At 38.5% G+C, this 22,194-nt stretch overlaps 2 protein-coding genes across 4 annotated transcripts; one reads left to right on the top strand and one right to left on the bottom strand.

The window, feature by feature from the left end:
• Positions 1 to 2,857: 2,857 nt before the first annotated feature.
• atg9b (autophagy related 9B) lies at positions 2,858 to 14,822 on the bottom strand. Of its 3 annotated transcripts, none has more exons than XM_061732496.1 (14): positions 14,156 to 14,822; positions 13,946 to 13,989; positions 13,455 to 13,519; positions 12,689 to 12,859; positions 10,752 to 10,893; positions 9,879 to 10,627; positions 9,522 to 9,675; positions 9,097 to 9,276; positions 8,708 to 8,953; positions 8,245 to 8,483; positions 7,147 to 7,240; positions 6,811 to 6,895; positions 6,027 to 6,195; positions 2,858 to 5,860 (listed from the first exon to the last, which is right to left on the bottom strand). In XM_061732496.1, exons 1-13 carry the CDS (start codon positions 14,262 to 14,264, stop codon positions 6,044 to 6,046), a joined length of 2,430 nt encoding a protein of 809 aa, XP_061588480.1. In that variant the 5' UTR covers positions 14,265 to 14,822; the 3' UTR covers positions 2,858 to 5,860; positions 6,027 to 6,043. The 3 variants fall into 3 exon arrangements, with proteins under 3 accessions (XP_061588480.1, XP_061588481.1, XP_061588479.1); XM_061732497.1 differs by having other exon boundaries at positions 2,858 to 5,780; XM_061732495.1 differs by having other exon boundaries at positions 2,858 to 6,195.
• A 216-nt stretch (positions 14,823 to 15,038) lies between these two features.
• abcb8 (ATP-binding cassette, sub-family B (MDR/TAP), member 8) lies at positions 15,039 to 20,438 on the top strand. The gene is made up of 16 exons (XM_061732493.1): positions 15,039 to 15,246; positions 15,929 to 16,250; positions 16,331 to 16,486; positions 17,074 to 17,168; positions 17,268 to 17,373; positions 17,456 to 17,617; positions 17,912 to 17,997; positions 18,077 to 18,174; positions 18,290 to 18,395; positions 18,483 to 18,516; positions 18,646 to 18,782; positions 18,896 to 18,990; positions 19,076 to 19,209; positions 19,314 to 19,461; positions 19,544 to 19,794; positions 19,976 to 20,438. The coding sequence occupies exons 1-16, from the start codon at positions 15,143 to 15,145 to the stop codon at positions 20,057 to 20,059; spliced, it is 2,118 nt and encodes a 705-aa protein (XP_061588477.1). The 5' UTR covers positions 15,039 to 15,142; the 3' UTR covers positions 20,060 to 20,438.
• The last annotated feature ends 1,756 nt before the right edge of the window (positions 20,439 to 22,194 follow it).

Below are 22,194 nucleotides of genomic sequence, written 5' to 3'. Positions count from 1 at the left end.
GATTTTTTTCTCATTGAGGAGACAAGGTACAGTGCCTATCATAAGTATTCACCCCCTTGGATGTTTTACCCTTTTAGTGCTTTCATAAATCAATCCTGGTCAATAAAATTTGGCTTTTTTAACACAAAAATGTATTGGAAAAAACTCTTCAATGTCAAAGTGAAAACAGATTTCTACAAAGTAATGTCAATGAAATAAAAATATATAAAGAAATATAATTGTTTGCATAATTATTCACCCCCTTCAAGTCAGTATTTTGTAGATGCACCTTTGGCTGCAATCACAGCAGTGAGTCTGTGTGGATAAGTCTCAATCAGTCTTGTACATCTGCCCACAGCAATTTTGCTCCATTCTTCCTTGCAAAACTGCTCAAGCTCTGTCAGGTTGCGCGGGTATCGGGCATGAACAGCCCTTTTCAAGTCCAGCCACAAATTCTCTATAGGATTGAGGTCTGGGCTTTGACTTGGCCACTCCAGAACATTAACCTGGTTCTTTTTTAACCATTCCTGTGTAGCTTTTGCAGTATGCTTTGGATCATTGTCTTGCTGGAAAATAAATCTTCTCCTAAGCCGTAGTTCTCTTGCAGACTGAATAAGATTGTCCCCCAGGATTTCGGTGTATTTTGCAGCATTCATTCTGCCCTCAATCTTTACAAGCCTTCCAGGTCTCGGCTGCTGAGAAACATCCCCACAGCATAATGCTACCACCACCATGCTTCACAGTGGGGATGGTGTGTTTTTGGTGATGTGCAATGTTTGGTTTTCGCCAAACATAATGTCTTGTCTGATATCTCAGATAAAACTACCATCTCTTTTATTTCGTTTCCTTCTGAAACCCCAAGTCCACATTGGGTGGAGTGCATGGTAACTCACAGGGTTTTAAGTCTTAATTCGGCTATTGAAGCCTCTATTTTAGTGACCAATTCCATATGAACACCAAGGTGAAGTTAAATTTGCCATTTGTTAGAGAGAGTGATGATCTTTAAAATGTGTTTTAGATTCTTTAATAGACCTTGTCTGATGGCCAAAAAGCTCAATTTTGGCCTCATCAGACCAAAGAATCTTCTTCCACTTGACCATGGAGTCATCCACGTGCTTCTTGGCAAACTCTAGTCGAGATCTAATATGAGTTTTCTTCAACAGTGGCTTTCTCATTGCCACTCTCCCACAAAGCTTTGATCGGTGAAGAACCCGGGCAGCAGTTGCTATATGCACAGTCTCACCCGTCTCTGCAGCTGAAGCTTGTAACTCCTTCAGAGTAGTCATAGGGGTCTTGGTTGCTTCTCTCACTAGTCTCCTACTTGCACGGTCACTCAGTTTACAAGGGCGGCCTGATCTAGGCAGATTCACACAAGTGCCATATTCCTTCCATTTCTTGATCATTGATTTCACTGAACTCCGGGGGATGTTCAATGCCCTGTTCCGTAGGGAGATTTGTCTTCACTTGCAGTCACTTTCATTTATTATCATTTTGCACACTGGTGATTATTTTGGTTTGTGTTATTTAGGTTTGGATGGATTATCGTAAAGTGTATTATTTGGTCTTATTGTGTTTGTGTGTTTGTTTGTTGGCACTGAGCATCCCTCTGTGGAAGGCCGTTTTTGGTGGGGCCAAGAGGGCTGCTCGCTTCTCACAAGGTGTTGCAAAGAGAAGGGGTCTCCTTGCCGCCTATTAAATTCCTTGTGGAAAAAATGTAATAATAAAGAAACAAGTATTTTATCTCAGATAAAACTACCATCTCTTTTATTTCGTTTCCTTCTGAAACCCCAAGTCCACATTGGGTGGAGTGCATGGTAACTCACAGGGTTTTAAGTCTTAATTCGGCTATTGAAGCCTCTATTTTAGTGACCAATTCCATATGAACACCAAGGTGAAGTTAAATTTGCCATTTGTTAGAGAGAGTGATGATCTTTAAAATGTGTTTTAGATTCTTTAATAGACCTGATGCACAAGACCAGATCAGATGAGAATAAACCTAGGTTATATTTTCCTTTTCAGAAACGGTTATTACCGGTATTGCTCTTCTTCCATGTGTTTTGGTCTATTGTTCATAATTTTTATCCCTATATCTTAAACTCTCCATATATAATGCTCCTTTTTTTTTATAGCAGTAGCCTATCTGAGGCAGGGCTGTCAGATTCTTTTTCATCCAACACCTCATCGACATAACAGCTCCAATCAAACAGCAAATGCAAGTCCTTCTAATTTGAAAAAAATCTTATTGCTTCTACTTTTAATTATTAATAATTTGTATAAATTCATTATTTTCTACAGAAATGTGGCAAGTACTTGACAAACATGTCTTTGGGTATAAAAAAAAAAAAAACTTTTTTCCTGCTGCTTCTTAATTGTCTTAATTTGTTGCACTCCCATTCAGTAGGTAGACGGAACGAAATTGACGTATAATGTGTGACTCTAAAATGGAATAGAATTTTATTCTATTGAACTGCTTAATTATATATGCATGTTCTTGTGAGCCAGATAAAAGAAGGTGGTGGATATGTTTGGCTCATATGCTAAAGTTTGTCACATCTGATCTAGAGAATACACTTAATCAAATATATGCAACGATCAGTTAACATAGACTTCAATTTAAAAAAGGAATTCATCCAGTGAAGACACTACACATTTCTAGCAAACATGATGTCCATCCATCTAATTATCTATCTAAGGTCTAAGGTCTATCGAATCCATCTAAGGTCTTTGAGTGGCACGGCAGGAAAGAGGACACCTAAAATTATAATGTGTCATTTTCCCCAATATAAGATAAAAGCATCATTTTTAAGAGAAAACGTTTCTTTTACAAGCAAAACATGTTGATAAGCCACAGCAAATGAATACAGAGAACATTTGTTTTTATTTTATTTTATTCCAAATAAGCATTACATAATCACTCATGAAATGATTAAACACACTCAAACGTTTTTATTTGCCACTCTACTCACAGAAAACACTTATAATAAAGCTGTGCTGAAAACAAGTTCTTTTGGCATGTTTCATCTCTCAGCAAATGCATCGTAGTTCATTGAACAAAATCAACAAAACTTTGCAGAAAAAAAAAAGAAGTCTGAAAACATATTCCCCACCTCAGTATGAAAACTTAGCACCTTGTCCCAGTCATAGTGGTTGTTTTTTTTTGACTGGTGTGTAGTGGATTAGAAACTGTAGTGGGATAAGAGGTTTGGCCACGATGACACTGCCAATTAAAAAGGTAAACAATCGTTTCTTTACATTACTGATGACAGCATTATCCCAGACACCTTGACAAGAAGCAGAAGATGACATAAACAAAAGACTAACAACTTCTCAACATCAGTTAGCGACTTATTGTAACTGCCCAATCCACTGTTTCACAACATTCCTGATGCTTTATACACAATGACTTTCTGATTAAAAATACTGTACATTGTATGTGCTGCTAAGTCCATGAGATTTGATGATTTACATGAGATGGCTTCTAAAAGGAACAAATACTAATCCTTAATACTAAGGCACTGGTTATAATCAAATGACAAACATTAAACTGTACACTGGGGGGTGTAAATGTGGAGACTTTCAAATTTCTGCACACAAAACTGAGTTCCAGTGTTTTTACGACATTAAACTTACCGGATGTAGAATATACGGCACAAATACACTGACCACAAAACCCATGGAAGCATAATTAAGTGTGACAGAAGCAAACATCCTCCCATGCAAAATGAACTTCTTCTGAACAGAGGTAAGAAGTGCCTTATGATATTGACCACAGTGTTTTCCTTTTGGTCTGTTGTTGGCATGACAACATGTTACACACTGATGCTTGTATACAAACAGTGAAAAGAAAACTATCAGGATGCAGAGTGACACAGTAAGACCTGTCCTTTTTAAAAAGGTTATCGGTGCAAATTATATACATGTCCAAACACACATTATGGCTGTCTGTCAGTGCAAGTGTGAGTTCATGTTAGCATGGTTACACCTTCCACAGACACATGCACTCTCAAAAACAACTTAAATAGCTTGTAAACACATATCAAACGATGCATGTGTAACATCGGAGAAGTGGATGGGATTTAAATCTTAAATGGATGCAGTCCGGTGCTCATAGATTGCAATGAAAATGGACTGAGTAACATTTTGCATACAATTACTAGATTTAGTTGTGGTTCATTTAAAGTGTGGATGGAATTTAAACATAATGTCACCTTGTCTTTTCTTTTGATATCAAAACATAACAAAACTACTGTGAGTGGGGGAGAAGGGATTCTTTCAATAATAAAAGTATAACCTCTGTCATTGGTAAGATTATAAGCTCCTTTAAAAGTTAACTATGTCTTTAAAACAATCCAAATATATTTTTAAATAAATAACACATATATACTTTTAAAAGTTATATATGTGGGGAAAGTCAAGTTATAAATACTCCTAATGATAATAAATGAGGCTGCTTCCAGAGAGGCTTTTCCCCCCTCCTCATGCACTTAATTTGGAAGAAAACAGTCTCAGAGAAATTGATCCTAAAAACATCATATGTAAAGGTGCACAGGCAACAGAACGCAGTCTAAAATCAGCCCTTTTGATAAGAAGTTTGGAGAAAAATATATATCTAAGCACAGCAAATATTTTGTTAAATTAATACATCCCTGGTTTGTTAGAAGAAAAACAAAATCCATCACGTCCAAGCTCAACTCATTTGGTGGCAAGAAGTAGGAGCAGAAACTGAAATGGTTCCCATTTACACCTGCCACTAATATTCAAACTTGAATAAAATATGCATACATGCATTATTCCCCCCAAAAAGACATATAAATAATATAAATATTTATGGTTGAGAGGTATTGATGGGAGTTTGTATTTATTATTATTTATTTTTTTTACCACTGTTGAGGTAATACAGAGAACTAGAATTTAAACATGAATTTTTTTTTTAATACTGTGTTAAGGCATAAACCGGATTTTGCGGCTTGCTTTAAGCAGGATGCATCTTCTATTTGTTTTGGGATTTGGATGGCAAGAATAATTGGTGCTCATTTCATTCCTCCAAGTACGAAAAAGCCTATTTTTTTTCTCCAGGATACATCAGCTGTAGAAATAATAATAATAATAATACTGAACGAAATCAGTATTTAGGACCACTAAACATAAATAGCAGCAACAAAGCACGCGGTTACCGAGTCAGAAGACATCTTGCATCATATTTTCAACACCCGACAGGGCTTTGTCTACATACACACGATGTCGTAGTAGTACGGCAACTGTACACTCAGATTTTCATGACATTAATACTTTGTATCTTTTTTCAAGAAATAAATCTGGTCTGAAAAAAAAAAAAGACCTTTTAAAAGGACCAATAAAACACAAAATTCTAGCCTATTTACATAACACAAGGGTCTGGCAGCACACGTTGAAATATTGTGTTTCGGATCTGTTCAGGCAGCTCAGATATATTTTGCAGTCTTTCTGTTGTATCAAATTTTAATATACAATTCTGTGGAAAACCAGCTGAAGAACCCTGTGATCCACATTTGAACAATGCTGTGCGCAGAGGCAGAGCAGAAGTTGTGGTGGATCTTCTGCATTTTATAATAAAACTTCCCACACCCACCAGCCAGCGATCCTATAATTACATGACCCTCTCTATCATCGCGTTAGTTTTATATGCAGTTTGTACATTTATAATTACAATATCATGACAAACTGGGCGGAAGACATAGTTTCCCTGATGCCGTAGTCTGCCTGATACAACAGGATGAGGCATGGAGGTGCAGAGACAGTGGTTATTCATCAATGCGCCACTCCTACAAAAAAAATAAAAAATAAAACACTGAAAGGTCCTTACTAAACTCTCCATGTAGATCATCTAAGGCCACAATGTTCACTGAAGAAAGGAAAATGCAAGCATTATAACAAAATAAAGGGGAAATTATTATGGCGGTGTATCGTCAGAGTTAGGATACAAAGCCATTTTTAGTTTCCGCAAGTAACGTCACAGGAAAGAGAACCACACAGCATGAACGCAAGAAGGCTCGAATGGGAGCGTATACCTGATGAAAAAGGCACTTCAACAACTACTTCCTGTGCCCTGTTTTGGAGTAGATCTGATATTGATCTCCTGATCATCTTCATCCACTTCTTCCTCCTCTTTCCAGCCACCAAGATGGACGGGGGTGGGCATGGAAATGCTGGAACCATGGCCACTATGGTCATGGAACCCTGGTGAGAAAGAGAGAAAAATGTCTATCTAGTAGATGCCGAAGGGATGATTTATATCAACAATTTTCCCATCTCACTTCTGGTGTCTTAGGCTGAGACTAACATTGACAGAGCCAAAATATTTTCTTTCTGATGGCCAATATTTCTCCTAGTCTGCATCCTGAAGACAAGTGCCTGGTCTATCGAGTCAAGCAGCCAGTTTTCTAGAGAATCCTTAGCAAGAATTTGTATTAAGATCTCAGCTTCATACTTTTTCCTCCTTGCTTGCTTGTATATTACCATCTACCGGTACTCTTTCAGTGATGCTGCACAGACACTCAAATACAGCAATGTTGTTTTAGCAACACAAAAACAGTCATTATTACGAGTAAGTCAGCTGCCGTGTCCTGCCAATCCTGGATGTACAATAAACAAAAACCCTATGATTACAGCAGCTTAGTTTTTATGTCATGTCCCGACTGATCTATGCTGGAAGGTAGTTGCAGAGGTTTGTATCCCTTGTATTTTAAATCAGTGAAAACATTGTTCCTAAAGACAATTTCCAGTTGTCTGGTACATGTGTGAAAACTCAGCTGTGAATAAAGTGAACGTGTGAAGATCCATATTTTCATTTACCAGGGTTTGTTTGCAGATCTCTCAGTGGCACTGGATTCTGCCACTGCCCTGACGTCCTCTGTGGGTGGGAGGTCTGCTGATGCAGCTGGAAGAAAAACAGTTGTCAATGAACAGAGAAACAGAGAATCAGACTGTTAACTTAAGTGTTACACTGCCTGAAATCTCTGTTTTAAGTATCAAGCACGAAACATGTCTTTTTTTTTTTTTTAAGACAGTTTTAACGTCAATACTGACTTTTTTGTTTTGTTTGTCTGTCTGCACTCAAGCAGCCGAACAACACACTTGAAGCAACATATATAAATACACACATAACACCGCTTGTGGTCACAAAATTACCTCATGCATGTAGATGGCATGAAGACTCATCTCTGCTGAGGCGAACTCTGACTGCAATGCATTTTTCCGGATGTGAGAATCAATGTTGGACATACTGAGAGAAAGATAAAAAACAAACATAAGTACCAAGGTAATTGTCTTTGGAGCCAAAGAGAAACAATTACAGATCACCACAGAATTTCAATCTATACACCTAAAAACCACCAACCAGGCCAGAAATCTGGGTGTAGTGATGGATTCAGACTTAAATTTGGAAAAACACATTAAAGGCAATAACAAAGTCAGCCTACTATTACCTTAAGCATACATCAAGGTTAAAAGGTCTGATGTCTCAGCAGGACCTGGAAAAACTAGTCTATGCATTCATCTTTAGTACCTTGATTGTTGAAACAGCTTCTTTACAGGTCTACCTAAAAAGTCAGTTAGACAACTGCAGCTCATTCAGAACTCTGCTGCTCGAGTCCTCACTAAGACCAAAAAAGCGGACCACATCAGTCCAGCTGTGAGGTCTTTATACTGGCTGTCTGTCCGTCAGAGGATGGATTTAAATGTTCTGACGCTGGTCTTTAAAGCTCTGAATGGTCCAGGACCAAAATACATCAGTGACCTCCTGACCCAGTATGAACCTTCCAGACCCCTCTGGTCATCTGGATCTATTTTTTTTTATCAGTTCCCAGAGTCAGAACCAGACATGGAGATGCTGCATTCAGCATCTATGCTCCACATGTCTGGAACAAACTCCCAGAAAGCCTCAGATCAGCTCAAATGTTCAGTGTATTTAAATCCAGGTTGGAGATACAACTACTCTCACTGCAATGGAGTAAAGCTCTAAACCTGCTGTTACTTTTAAACTTGGTCATATTTTAACTACTGATTTTTATCCATTCTTTTTGTTTTTTATTTCAAAATCAGGCTTTTTATTTATATTGTAATGTCTGTAAAGCACTTTGAATCACCTTGTTGTTGAATTGTGCTATACAAATAAACTTGCCTTGCCTTGATGAAAACATGATCTTTAACTGTGTATCAATTTGAATGAAAACTATTGGAGCTCTAGTAAGATAACGCATCAGTGTGTGGTATTAGGTTTTAAAATACCTGTCGATAACGGTGCGATCGCTCCGGAACATGGTGGTCTCGGGGTGGATGGAGGAAGGTACGAGGCTATGTGAGCGGCCTCGACTAGAATGTACAAGCTGAGAGGTGGATAAAGAGGCCAGGACGCTGGCTGCAGCAGAAGCAGCAGTGCTTGGAGGGATGAAGCGATGGTCTCGTCCCTGCAGTCCAGATGCAGTGAGGATGGGGTGGGCCAGGACACTGGCTAAAAGATTTTCAGGCTGGAATGAAAACCACACATGAAAGGTAAACACATTTATATTGGAAATCGGCTGTGCAATAATCTATTCTATCTTGCTTATTTGAAATTCTGAACATTCTGTAATTATTTACATAATCAATGGTAATAGATCATATTTAAAAATAAAAATTACACAATTGATATAAAAAGCAAAGGCCTTGATCATAGTGCTTGTGTGATGACAGTGGGTCTCAAAATTCCTACCCCAGCGCCAGACTCATTGGACTGTAGCGAGGTGCAGAGGGGAGCTTCTGAGAGCAGCAGCTGTGTGGAGGGGCCACCCTGTGCATCATGCTGCACCTTCTCCTTTAAGTGACTGATGAACACTGAGCTCTCCTGAGGTGGCTGCCAGCGAGGGTTCTTTATGGTGAAATGCATGAGGGACAACTCCGTCTTGCCGTTCTCAGCCTGCTGATACACGGAGGCCTCGGTCTGGCCCTGTGACATCCACTGCAAGCATACCCAACAGATGATATCAATATGACGACACACAACAAAACTCAAGTCTTATTCTAGGCCAGCTTTGCTAATGTTGCAGAAAGGTGGTTTATAGTGTGGCTCTAATCTTGTTACATGGATTAAATAAGACTTACTGTTGGGTTTCCATGGCGTCTGATGTCCATCTGCGCAAAAGAACAGATGTCCCCAACTCCAACAACTTCCACAGTGAAATTCCTGAAGAAGTCAATGATTTCTAGAGACTTGCTTCTCAGGATGAAGATGAGAATGAAGGGTGTGATAATGGGACTGAGCAACTCCTCGAGGATAAACACCTGATTTGAACACAGATACGGATTACAATTTTTTTTCTCTTCAGTTTTTGATAAATTGATATTCTCAACAAAGTAAAACATATCAGGGCTGCCAAAAATGTAACCGGGAGACCTAATCTGTTTCTCTCATGGCAGTCATCTGATTGAACAGACTCCCTCATAAAAACTAAATCAAATTGGGGCAGTCTTTTTCATTTCAACGTGACAAATGTTTCCCTATCAGCTGAGTTTTTAGCTCCACTTACCGCTTTGTACTGGAACAGCTGTGCCACTTCGTCACGAGTCTCGCCCTTGTTAGCGTTGCCCCTCCAGTGGTCTGGCATGTAGTGAATGTGTGCCAGCACGCACTGCAGCAGCTGTTCTGGACACCACACCATATGCTCATCTGGGATGAAAGACCTAGTGATACAGGTACAAAGTGTCAAAATTACTACCGAACATTACAGATACATGCCAGTCCATCCAACTTGACTGTATATGTTCTATCACAGCATATACCGGTATTATCGTTGATTTCATCTCATGATATAATTTTACTTTATAGTTTTACATATATAAGAGTGTTTGCCGTTTCAAGAAAATATATGGCTGTGGCAACTTACCTGGTGATGGTTATGACCACCCCAAGCACAGTGATAGCAGTCAGAATGTGCTGCACTGTGAGAACATCCTCATCATAAATGGTCAGTGCAATGAGAACAGCTAATACAGAGCCCGAGAAGAAGGCAATGTTCTTAGCTAGCACAGTCAGCAGAGGTGATGTAAAGGAGTTCATGTATTTGGAAGTGGGTTTGTAGCCACGGCCTAATCGTCCATGCAGCTCATGGTCCAGCTCGTTGAAGTGACGCAGGTATAGACGGCCGTACAGGGACCAGCGGCGTGCGCCCAGGCTTCCGGGCTCCCTTCGGATCACTTCTGTATAGCTGAAGAAAGCATAGAGCACCTGCCAAACCAGGATGAAGGGGCACAGCAGTAAATTGGCCAGACCTATCAGCAGGATGACTCTGCTGAGCTGCTGGGCGAGCTCCAGGCGGTTTCCGTTGCGCTTGTACTTGGGATGCAGGTTCCACTTATTTTGAAAGAGAGAGCCAGGGCCCCAGAAAAGAATGAGTTCAAAGTTGTACTTGAGGCCCTGGGTTAAGAAGACCACATTGCCCAATAGGGGGAACTGCAAATGCACCGGCAGCAGGGATTTGTTTATCATAGCCACCATGTAGTTCTTAAAACGGAGGATGCGGTGGTAGATATCAAGTTCTGTCAGCTCTTTCTTGTGAATGCACATTTGATGTTCTCTCTGCAGGTTAATAAGTCTGTCCTGGACCTCCTGCCATGTGAAATTGCATAGTTCATCCTGGAACAAGGAGAGAAGGTGAATAATTTAATCGAACTTGGGCAATGCAACATAAATCATTAACCCTTATTGTATCTCGTCATAACTATAAAGCAAAAAACAGGCCACCGGGTGTGGCCCTCACCATTTTGATCTTTAGTGCTTTGATGTAAAACTGCCTGATCTCCCAGTAGCTCAAAACATTGCAGATGACTTTCACAAGTCGATAGATCCAGAAGATCGCTGCCATGATGAGGAGGAATATGATCCAGCTGTTCTCTTGTATCCTACATAGAAACAAAAGGGGGGGCATTCAGATATGACTGCATGTAAATTTCAGGATATTTCTTACAATGAGATTTACAATGGCAAGGAGCAGAAGAAGCCATAAACAATGATTTACAATGAGCATTCACAGGATATTTTGAAATACAGCCTTCTGGTTAAAGTTAGCTTTAAACCAGTCATGATTCAACAAACATCGTCATCATAGAGGCATGACATGCTGTCGGCCTTAAGGAAGGCCACAAGCCAGTTTGTCTCTGTATCGTCTGTGTTGCTTGAATTCCCACATGCCTTCACACTGCGTCAGGTGATCATTAAGTAGATAAAAACAAACATGTCACCATAATCAGTCTAATTTTAAATTTGTGGTTCAGACTGTAAAATAACCATCATCTAAGATTGATATCCAGAAGCATACATACAACACCTTATCTAGAAAAGTAAAGAAAAAACAAACTATTTTATCTAAATTGGAAAATGTTCAAATTGTCCATGTCTTTTTTGGTTTGGGGGTAGGGGGCAACATGTCCTCATCTAAATTTTCATATTTTGTACACACATGGTCTATAGTTGCTTTAAAAGTGAAATTAGAGAAGAGGCATGAAGAGTAGTGGGAAACTCCAAACTGTGGGACAAGCTGTTCCCAAATTAGCATTTCAAGCAGTCGGATGTCATAGACTTTGATACAAACAAGTTTTGAGCCACAGTCGGAATGGAGAACAAACTGACAAGAGGCCTTTAAGCCAAGGTGGTGAAAACAAGGCAAGTCTAGGCTGGGGAAAAAAAAGTGACAACACAGGTTTGGGTGGAATCCCTTGCACCTAAGTAACAAGGTGTAATGTCAGCTTGCTGTTATCTCTGTGACCAATCACACTCTGCTGAAGCTATCAGTTACAATGCTCTTTACTCTGAAGTAAGTCTGACCAGCACAAACAAACGTCGTCCTCCAAGAAGGCATAACTTACAGGAATGACGCAACTCAAGGTTGTCCAGCTTGGGTTAAAATAAACCAATAAATAAATTCAATAAAACTGAGAAAGGAATATAGAGGTATAATATGTGTCTCATAAAGAGACACATGATGTGTAATTGAAATCAAACACTAATTCAAGAAATTAATCTGATAAATAGATAGTTGGAAGACTAATTTTTTATTTAAAAAAAACATTTTTAATGCCAACTTGCTGATACCATTAGGAATGAGTCTTTTTTTCCCCCACCACCACGAAGGAGAAAATGTGATTTTAACAGAATAAATTAAAAAAAAAAAAAAAAGAATTTGAATCAAATTGTTCTATCTAATGTAACCCATTTTCAGGCAACAAAAGATAAGGTGCAAATTTACTTTCATGACAGTTCATAAATTAAAGAGGCAAGCTAGGATTCAAAATAAAAGAGTCATAAAAAAACCAGCTCACTAAATTGGGGTATAGTTAAATAGGCTGCTATTCAAAATTCTTACCATATGAATATGACTGTATCTTGCAGCCTGTAGCCAAATCTAATACAATCTCTAAAGAAATTAAGTTCCATAGTCTAATTGCAACTGCACTGGGATGGGGAATTGCATTAAGTCGGACAAATTAAATCTCTCTGAGGGCCTGTCTCTAATCCTCGACTCAGCATGAGAGCAAAATATCTAACCAGACAAGCTGAAATGTGAGGACAGACACATCAGACATCCCCTTCAGTGACTGTTGACCTGCTTTCAACTGGTTTGACTCATTTTCTCCTCACCAGAAAAAATACAGTTCCAAACACCTGAGTCATCTTTGGTGTCATACTGAGCATCCTTACCTCTCAGTGCACTGCTGGCTTGGGAGGATGGCATCGGGCAGAGTGACTTTGTTCCTATCCAAAGGGTTTTGACCTTGCCCAGTGTGGTTGACCGCTCGATTGGCAAACAGGATATCATATTCCACACAGTTGACGAGGAACGTAGTGAATGTGACAACAAACAAAAACTGACTGTAGGGAGGAGATAAAAAAAAAGAAAGAAAGAAACATGAATGGGAGAGGGATAAAGTTTCATACTTAATGACATCAAAAACAAGAGAAAGCCCAAATAATTGATAGTGGTATAATGTATTAAAACCGTATTAAAGAGAAAAATGATTTTTGAATGTCATTACATAGACATATCAGCATCTGATGAATATATATTAAGAGGCACACTGTATTGAGATTTAAACACCTCAGCGGGAACCAGCACTAGGGGTGCCTGCTGGCATAGGCTCAACAACACTGCACTGACACAGTGACCTAGGGAAGGGATTAAGGCTAACAGAATAAGTTTAACTAAGACAAATGGGGAACTGGCAAATAAACACTTAGTGCTTAAATAGCTCCATTTCAATATCTTCCATTTGTGAATAGCTATATTGTATGAGAAAGCTTGTTCATGCTAAACCCTGAGGCACCATTATCTGTCATAAGAACATGACAAACAACCAAACTTAATGATGAGGCCTCAATCTTACTCGAAACATTCATCCTCTACTTTAATAACAACTATATTGATATACCTCAAGAAAAACAATGAAAGTGTCAGTGAAGTACTTACACAAGTTCAAAGAACTCCGACAACATCATGCAGGCAAAGCCATACTTTTGGTGGAAGTGATAAATGTTGGGAAGTTGGTTAAGAAAAACCTAATATTGCTATACATATTTTCAAAACATCAATATGAACATATAGCACGGTGCTATGGGTGGTGACATCAAAGCAGCAATGACAATATTCAGAAGAATGCAGTATATCACAAATAAATAACACATGCAAGACTCAAATAAATCAGAAAGTTGACAAAAATCAGACTCAAAGAAAGCAAAATAAGAAAGACTACTACTACTACTGTCATTTAGCAGACGCTTTGTAAAATGTTCAAATTACATACAACATTTTGTATGTGCATGGTTTATGGTCAATGTACGTGTGCCCTTGGGTTCTAATGTTTGTTTGTTATCCATGCATGGTAAACATTGTGAAATACAGTACTTTGAATTGAGCTGCCATAGCTTGTGACAAGAGCAAGGCATGATTGAAAAGGATATTCTTGTGAAGAAGTTATCCAAGTTCTTGATATGATTCCATGAGTCTGCAACAAAAAAACAAGGTATTAGACATTAAAAAAGAGCTAAAAAAAGTATAACCCAGCAGCATTTCAGTGCAAGTGTTAGGGCCGGAAAGTCTCGTCGGAAATACATCCAGTTAACTCAAAGACTGTTATCTTATTTTGGCATTAAGACAATAAATATGTTTACCTTTCAGGCCTTCGGGTACATGCACCAGTAAATCTTCCTCCCCTGGTGGTGAGTCTTCCTCGAAGTCATCAATCCTGTGATATTCCTGGTAGGCTTCAAAGTTAGCCATTGCGCTTCATATTATTCAGTCACTCAAAACAGACGAGATACTTGCAGTTTCAACTTTACCCAACAAGCAGACTCTCAGCCTCATCTACATACTGTAGCCAATTAGCGGCTACAGCACACCAATATTAGCCTGCTAACTCTTGCGTCTGCGTAACCCTACACTACAACGATGACATGCCGAATAATAAGATGCGATTAGAAGTCCTCTACACTGAGCTTCAGTATTTGTATAATAAGATGTCAGTCTCGTTCCAATAAGACAAGCAGAGCTCAGTGTCTGTAGCCGGCTAGCCCGCCAGTGATTCAGCCGTAGCGTAGTCAGGGTGACACGGTTTGTTTTGTTCCAGACTCTCTCCGTCCATCTGCTGCTCTTCTTCCCGTTTCTTGTTGAGTCCAGTCCTCAGAAGAGGATTCTTCACCTCCCTCAGTACCGGCTTTATTATCGGCCCAGGTCGTTTTGATCTGCCCCGATGTCCGCTCGTTAAGTTTCAAAAACATCAACCATCCTGTGCGTGCTCTCTGTTTTTGTCTTTCACAAACAAATGTCAACAAAACGCAATTGACGTCACTTCCGTTTAAGGTTGCGTCACTTCCGACTGTCGGTTGTAGTTTTTGTAGATTTTTTTTTAAATATCCTTTGTCTCACCAATATACAACAACGGATCACTTAAAAATGTCAACATAGCCTACAATTTGCACTGAAACAACATTATTTTTTTGAAACAATGTTCATAGTAAAGCCACAGTCTTTCCCAGCTCCACAAGTGCACTGTGGGTCATTGTCAACATGGCAGCCTACAGAGTACTACTGGATTATCGTACAGCTTAGTGATTTGTCTTTATCAAACGAGCTATTTGTCCCTGAAACAAACATAAAATATGTTTCAGCTTCTGTGTTGTAGAGCGTCCATCAGCTCTCCACCGCGGTCGTTGTCGTTTTACTCACGATGCGGTAAAATAGGAGACAAATGGAGACTGTCACGGTAGGTTATCTTCAGACTTCAGACTTTTTTATTGTCAATAATGTGACCGGTTGTTGTGTGTGTTGTATAAACTACATGTTGGGCAATAACATATCCGTATTTGAGCCACTTTATTTTGACAGAAATAGATGACAGGTAGACAATTAACCTGAATCATTTAAAAAAATTAACCATTTTTATAATTCAGTTCAGTAATTCAGTCTATTACTATGCATTCATATGAAACAACTACCTGCATGTGAGCATTTACTGCTTTCCAGTTACTTTTCGGCTTTGAAATTGGTTGCAGATTCTATTCTCTCTTATTTTGAAAATGGAAATGTATGAAGATTGTGCTTATTTTTTATGATAACTGAAAGTTTCACTTGGTTATATGTTGCAATAAATTGCTTTTAAAACCCTCACAACTAGATTACATCGTTTCAGCCTAAATAAGTCCTAATTATTTGGAGATATACTTGCTACTTGGACTCCATGTTAAGGCAGTAACTCAATTTTAAGCAGTTTTAAGCCTTGCTGTGTGTTGTGGTAATTCAGATTAACTTAAAGTATCTGTGCATTAGAATAGATACGAATAACAGCTATATACGGCATCTCTTCGATGCATTGCTTTTTATTACAGCTTTCATGATATATATTTTATTGAACATCTAACTGTATTCATATTTGTTCTCATGTTCAGGTGTTATACATCTCCAGTGTCTCATGTGCACAGCTCACAGACGCCTGGCAGTGCTGTCAGTCGCATCTGGAGCTTCACTCTCAGAGTCATTCGCCAGTCCTCCACCCGGACATCCAAACCACCAAGTCTGAAGTTCATCCTGGGACCAGCGGTCCTCACTGTCTCAGCACGCCTATATTACCAAGTAGCCCACTGTGAGGCTGACGTTAATAACAACACTCCAGTGCAAATTGTAGCCAAAGACCATAAGCCTGAGTTCAAATGGCACATCCTGTGGGAATTTGTCAAACCTCAGCTTTTTGCTCTCATCTGCGCTGTTGTGGTGAGTTTGCTCAAGAGTGATATCGGAGATGCAAATATGGGACATCTAATACCAATCAGTTGGTGATTTGTCTTTTGCAGCTTGCTTTTGGTGCCGCAATCTTAAACATTCAAATCCCGTTGATGCTTGGAGATCTAGTGAACATTGTGGCACGCTACCTGAGAGACCATACCGGGAATTATCTCAGTGAGATAACAGGTCCTGGGCTGAAGTTACTTGGATTCTACGCTATCCAAGTGAGTGCACGACTAACCTATCAATGTTTGAAGCAGCTGCAGAACTTGCTGTCCCCAGTGCCAAAAAGGAATAAAGTACACATGTTACATGTCAGGATCTATGGTTGGGATAAGAAGGAAGCATGACAATACACTATGTTAAATCAACATAGCTTACCTGTATAATGATAATATCCCTAATTATGTTGTATTTCTTTTATCTCCATTTTTTTTTCTAAATACTATAGATTTAGTTTATAACTGGTACTTTATAATTGAACTAACGCTATATATGCATTGAACTAAGATTTCATAATAAACAATAATTAAATGTTGAAGAAATTTAAGGTTAGACAAAAAATGTCTGACCAAAACAATAAAAAGTTTTGCAAAACACATAATATGCAACTTATTGTAGATTCAGTTTTAATAAGACTGTTCATTTGATTATATTGAATCCCTCCTACACATAGTACATTTTCTTTTCAATTATTCCACACAGGAGCTTCTGCACAGAACTTACGAGATGCGTAGCACTCTACTCCGCGTAGTGTCATTTTGACAAATTATGTATGCAAACAAAAGGATTCCATATTTCCTCTGTGCAGGGTCTGCTTACAAGTGGCTACATCATCCTACTTTCGAGGGTGGGGGAAAGAGTGGCAGCGGACATGAGGAAGACTCTGTTTGCATCCCTAATGAGGTATGTACTCCACAGAATTGACTTAAAAAAAAAAATGTATAGCATGAATCAGTTTCATAGTTGCTGTTATATTGATATATTTTTTATTTCCCCCATCAGGCAAGATGTGGCTTTTTTTGATGCCAATAAAACCGGGCAACTTGTAAATCGTTTGACTGCAGACATTCAAGAGTTCAAGTCATCCTTCAAATTGGTTATTTCTCAGGTAACCACCACTGGGTTAGGGTTAGTAGGTTTAATCTTATTGTTGCCAAAGACTTTGCCTTCTAACCTTTTGCATGTTTCAGGGTCTACGGAGTATCACCCAGACGATCGGGTGTTTTGTGTCACTCTACATCATCTCCCCAAAACTCACGGGTTTGACAGTGGTGGTCCTCCCGTGTCTAGTGGGAGCAGGAGCTTTGATAGGTTCATTCCTGCGCAAACTATCCCGTTTGGCTCAAGAGCAGGTGAGACTATAGTGTCATTTACTGAAGTTTAATCTTGATCAGAAGAGTTTATAAAGATTGTGTGTTGTTTTACACACACACACACACACATATATATATATATATATATATTTATTTATATACCGGTACCTATATTTATGATGCAGTGCTGATATAACCACTTCAGTTACAATACCTCTGCTAATAGTTCTAATAGCAAAAACATTCAGAATCAGTCATGAAAAATTCCTGTTATTTTTTACTAAGAAAATGTGTTTAATGATCTCTCCATGTGTTCACATTGTCAAAATAAAGGTTGCAAAGGCAACAGGAGTGGCAGATGAGGCGCTGGGTAATGTGCGGACAGTGAAAGCGTTTGCAATGGAGGAACGTGAGCTCCAGTAAGTTGCTGTACAATCTGTACTTTCTGCAGTTTATGAATGAAAGATAGTGTGTCATTGTCCATGATTCTTTACACAGACTATATGCATATGAGGTTGACAAATCGTGTGAAATTAATGAGAAACTCGGTGCTGGTATAGCCATTTTCCAGGGACTGTCTAACGTGGCCCTGAACTGTGAGTGTTTTTTTTTTTACATTGTTTACACTGCTGGACAACATGTTAAGCAAATTAACTGTTTCGCAAACCCTCTGTGATACTAACGGTGTTGTGCTCTGCACTTATAACTCAGGCATTGTTCTCGGAACTATTTTTGCTGGAGGGACGTTAATTTCAAGAAATGAATTGTCTCCTGGAGACCTCATGTCTTTCCTGGTTGCATCTCAGACAGTCCAGAGGTATCCCAGACTACTTGATCCACAGGTTTTTTAGTTTGTTGTTTTTGTAAGTAGCCTGTTTTACTAATTATTTTCCTTTATGCTTAGATCTTTGGCTAGCATATCTATCCTTTTTGGACAGGTAAGTGGAGCAATATAGGCTTAAAGCATATGTTATTCAAATTTTACCATCATTTAATGTTTGCATGTGTATACATCTGATGTTATTTCATTAGAAATCGAGGCTGTCACTTTGCAACATCTACTGCAGGTGGTGAGAGGATTAAGTTCTGGGGCCCGGGTCTTTGAATACCTTTCTCTGCATCCTACCATTCCCCTCTCAGGGGGGGGACGAATCCCATACCATTCTCTGATGGGAAGAGTGGACTTCATGGACATTTCGTTCAGGTTTAAATCACATTAATTCAAATCTTATACAGATCTCATAGCAGTTATGGACTTTAACTGGACAACAACATCAGAGGACACTTAATATTAAATTATTTTGTGTGTACTTATAGATATCCAACAAGACCGGGCCATGAAGTCCTGAAGACGTTCAACTTAACCCTGCCACCTTCAAAAACTGTTGCCATCGTTGGAGCATCTGGAGGAGGTGATATTGTAGATGACGGTACTGAGTGACATTTTCAGACTGATAAACATTTTGAGGATGAACTCAGAGATGTTTTTGCCTGTAGGAAAGTCCACAGTGGCATCTTTGTTGGAGCGTTTCTATGACCCGACTAGTGGTGTAATCATGTTGGATGGACTCGATATCCGAACCTTGGACCTGTCCTGGCTCAGGGGGCAGGTCATTGGATTCATCAATCAGGTGAATTGTAGTTGACACGTTCAGTTTTTATGTGAACATGAGTTTATTAAACTCTGTGAGTTTAATAAACTCGAGCTTTCTCCTTTTTTCATGGCTCTGTGTAGGAGCCAGTTCTGTTTGGATCATCCATCATGGAGAACATCCGCTTTGGGAAGCCAGGCGCCACAGATGCTGAAGTCATTAACGCAGCAAAGCAAGCCAATGCTCACCACTTCATTACTAGCTTCCCAGATGGCTATAACACCACGGTTGGTATGTGCTCTCATTTAAACATTCACACCAGTTTGGGAATAATGTTGCATGTAAATTCTAAACTCTTGGCGTCTTCACCCAGGTGAGCGAGGTGTGACAATATCAGGTGGCCAGAAACAGCGCATCGCCATCGCCCGCGCCTTGATCAAGAACCCCAGCATCCTGGTACTGGACGAAGCCACCAGCGCTCTGGATGCTGAATCAGAACGAGTGGTACAGGAAGCTCTGGACAGGGCCACAAGGGGTCGCACTGTGCTCATCATCGCCCACAGACTGAGCACAATCCAAGGGGCCGACCTTATCTGCGTCATGAGCAATGGCCGCATCGTGGAGGTGAGGAGGTTTAGTAGTCTGAGAAGTGGATGCCTTATCGTCAATTAAATGCCCCAGCTAATTTACAGTTTAATTTGGTGTTCAGTAATTAGTGTGGGTGGATTTATCATTTCCATCTTACTGTAACGACTGTGGAATATCACATTTCATTTCATCTAACAGCTTCTTCCTTTCTGTATAGGCTGGGACACACTTGGAATTGCTGAGCAAAGGGGGGCTATATTCTGACCTGATCCGCAGGCAAAGAACTGAAGGACAGAAATAAACACATTTTGAGCAGATTAACCATGAATAACTGATTTTTTTCTGATGAATTATGATCATGCGTTCACAGCTCTATGTTTAGTTGCTCAGTAGAAATTACTTATTTGTCTCCAGTGTGGGTTTGTATAAATGGACCAACTGGATCAACCTGTGATGATTACACACTACACTGCTGTACAGTCTTTTACTGAAACAGAAACGTAATAACTCAGTTTCTTTTACCTGTACAAAATGACAAATTGTAATTTGTTAGAAAAAAAAGGATTAAAATCAGTTTTGGCTGGAAATTTGATTTTCTTTTTTTTTTTATCACAATATACTTTTTGGTGGGAAAGAACTGTTATTATTGTCTAAATTTCATAACTATCCTTCTTGTTAAGATGGAGGCTGTTAAGCATTTTGAAGCACATTTAAACTACCATTTAGTTTAGTATGCAACATTTTATCTGTGTTTTTTTACTCTAAATATAGAAATGCTTTTTTATGCTCTTTGTTTTAAAAAAAGCTTTAAATTTAATTTTTTTTAAATATAATTTATTAATTCATCCCCTGTGTGCCAGTTCAGTCTGTGTGTTGACACACAGGCTTGTACGCTCGTGTCTACTCCCCATCAATATTACTTAACTGGATTATGGGATTATTAGCTGACTGGAACAAATGAAGAGATGTGATTTGTCTCACTTTAAAATTGGGCTTATACAGTTAAACATAAATTAGGCCTTGCGGGAAATGTACTTAACACATCAACATGTAACCAGACATCTGCCAAGGATCCATTTGCAGTTTTAGATTTGATTTGAAATGATCATTTTATGTGACCGGTAATGTGTTGTTTGCATTAACACAGCAAAAGAATGTGAAACAGAGTGATGGAAAGTTTTTCCCTTTTTGGAAGATGCACTTGAGCAGTTATATTTTATGTAGCTTCATAATCCTACCCCACAAATTCTGTGCATCCTCCCTTTCACAATTTAATTGACCATCATTGTCAACTTCCTTTTATGAAGACAATTTTATACAGTAGATAAGTTCAGAAGCTTGTATATCAAACCTAATTGTTTAAAATGATATGAGTGGTTTCTAACATTTTAGCCTTTGACAACCTCCAGAAATGTAGCCCAGATTACATTTCAGATGTCAATCCCTTCTTACAAACTCCAAAAATACTCCTTTTTCCCTGTAAATTTCTCACACAGTTTAATTTAACGAATGTTCAAATAATTCAAGATTAAATCAAAAATGGGACACACTGACCCTTAACACTGATCTTAATGATAATTTTACCCTTTCTTCTATCCTTTTCTTATTAATCATCTCCTAATGTTTCAGACTGTATCAAAAGTAGCTTGAAAGACTCACATAGACGCACATAGAACATTTGTACCAAGTGTGGCCCGTATAAACAAATGCATTCATATAAACACCTATACATATCACATCCATTTACACACACATGTGAATGTATATACCGGTACGTACATACATACATACATACATACATACATACATACATACAAGCACACACACAGATACAGACACAGATTCATACAAATTTCAATTCCATAAGAATATTCATAATCCATAAATCAATGCAATCTAAAAACTTCAGAACATTTAACTTTGATATGAATGAATATAAATAAAACCCACACTACAAACATGCTAACTAAATAAAATCATTTCTAAAAAAAAAATAAGATTAGCTTTCCAGTTCTTTGTAGCTGGCCACAAGTGTTTATACTTATTTTTAAATTGTTTTGAGTTAATGCACATTTTCATGTCCTCATCTAGTTTGTTCCACAATTTTCCACCACAAACAGATATGCACATACTTTTCAGAATTGAATTGTCGTTAAGCTGTTTAAAATTACGATTGCCTCTTAAATTGTATGTTCCCTCTTTAACCAAAAACATTATTTGGATGTTGCTGGGTAACAATTTATTCCAGACTTTAAAGATAATAATAATAATTGATTATATAATTTATATATATATATATATATATATATATATATATATATATATATATATATATATATATATATATATATATATATATATATAATAAATTGATTATAATAATAATCTGACCCGTTTTAATTTTAACTAGGTCCCAGAATTTTAAAATTCCCGATT

This window comes from Cololabis saira, chromosome 10 (genome assembly GCF_033807715.1).
Source record: "Cololabis saira isolate AMF1-May2022 chromosome 10, fColSai1.1, whole genome shotgun sequence".
NCBI classification, from domain to species: domain Eukaryota; kingdom Metazoa; phylum Chordata; class Actinopteri; order Beloniformes; family Belonidae; genus Cololabis; species Cololabis saira.
This window is presented reverse-complemented; position numbering and strand designations above follow the sequence as displayed.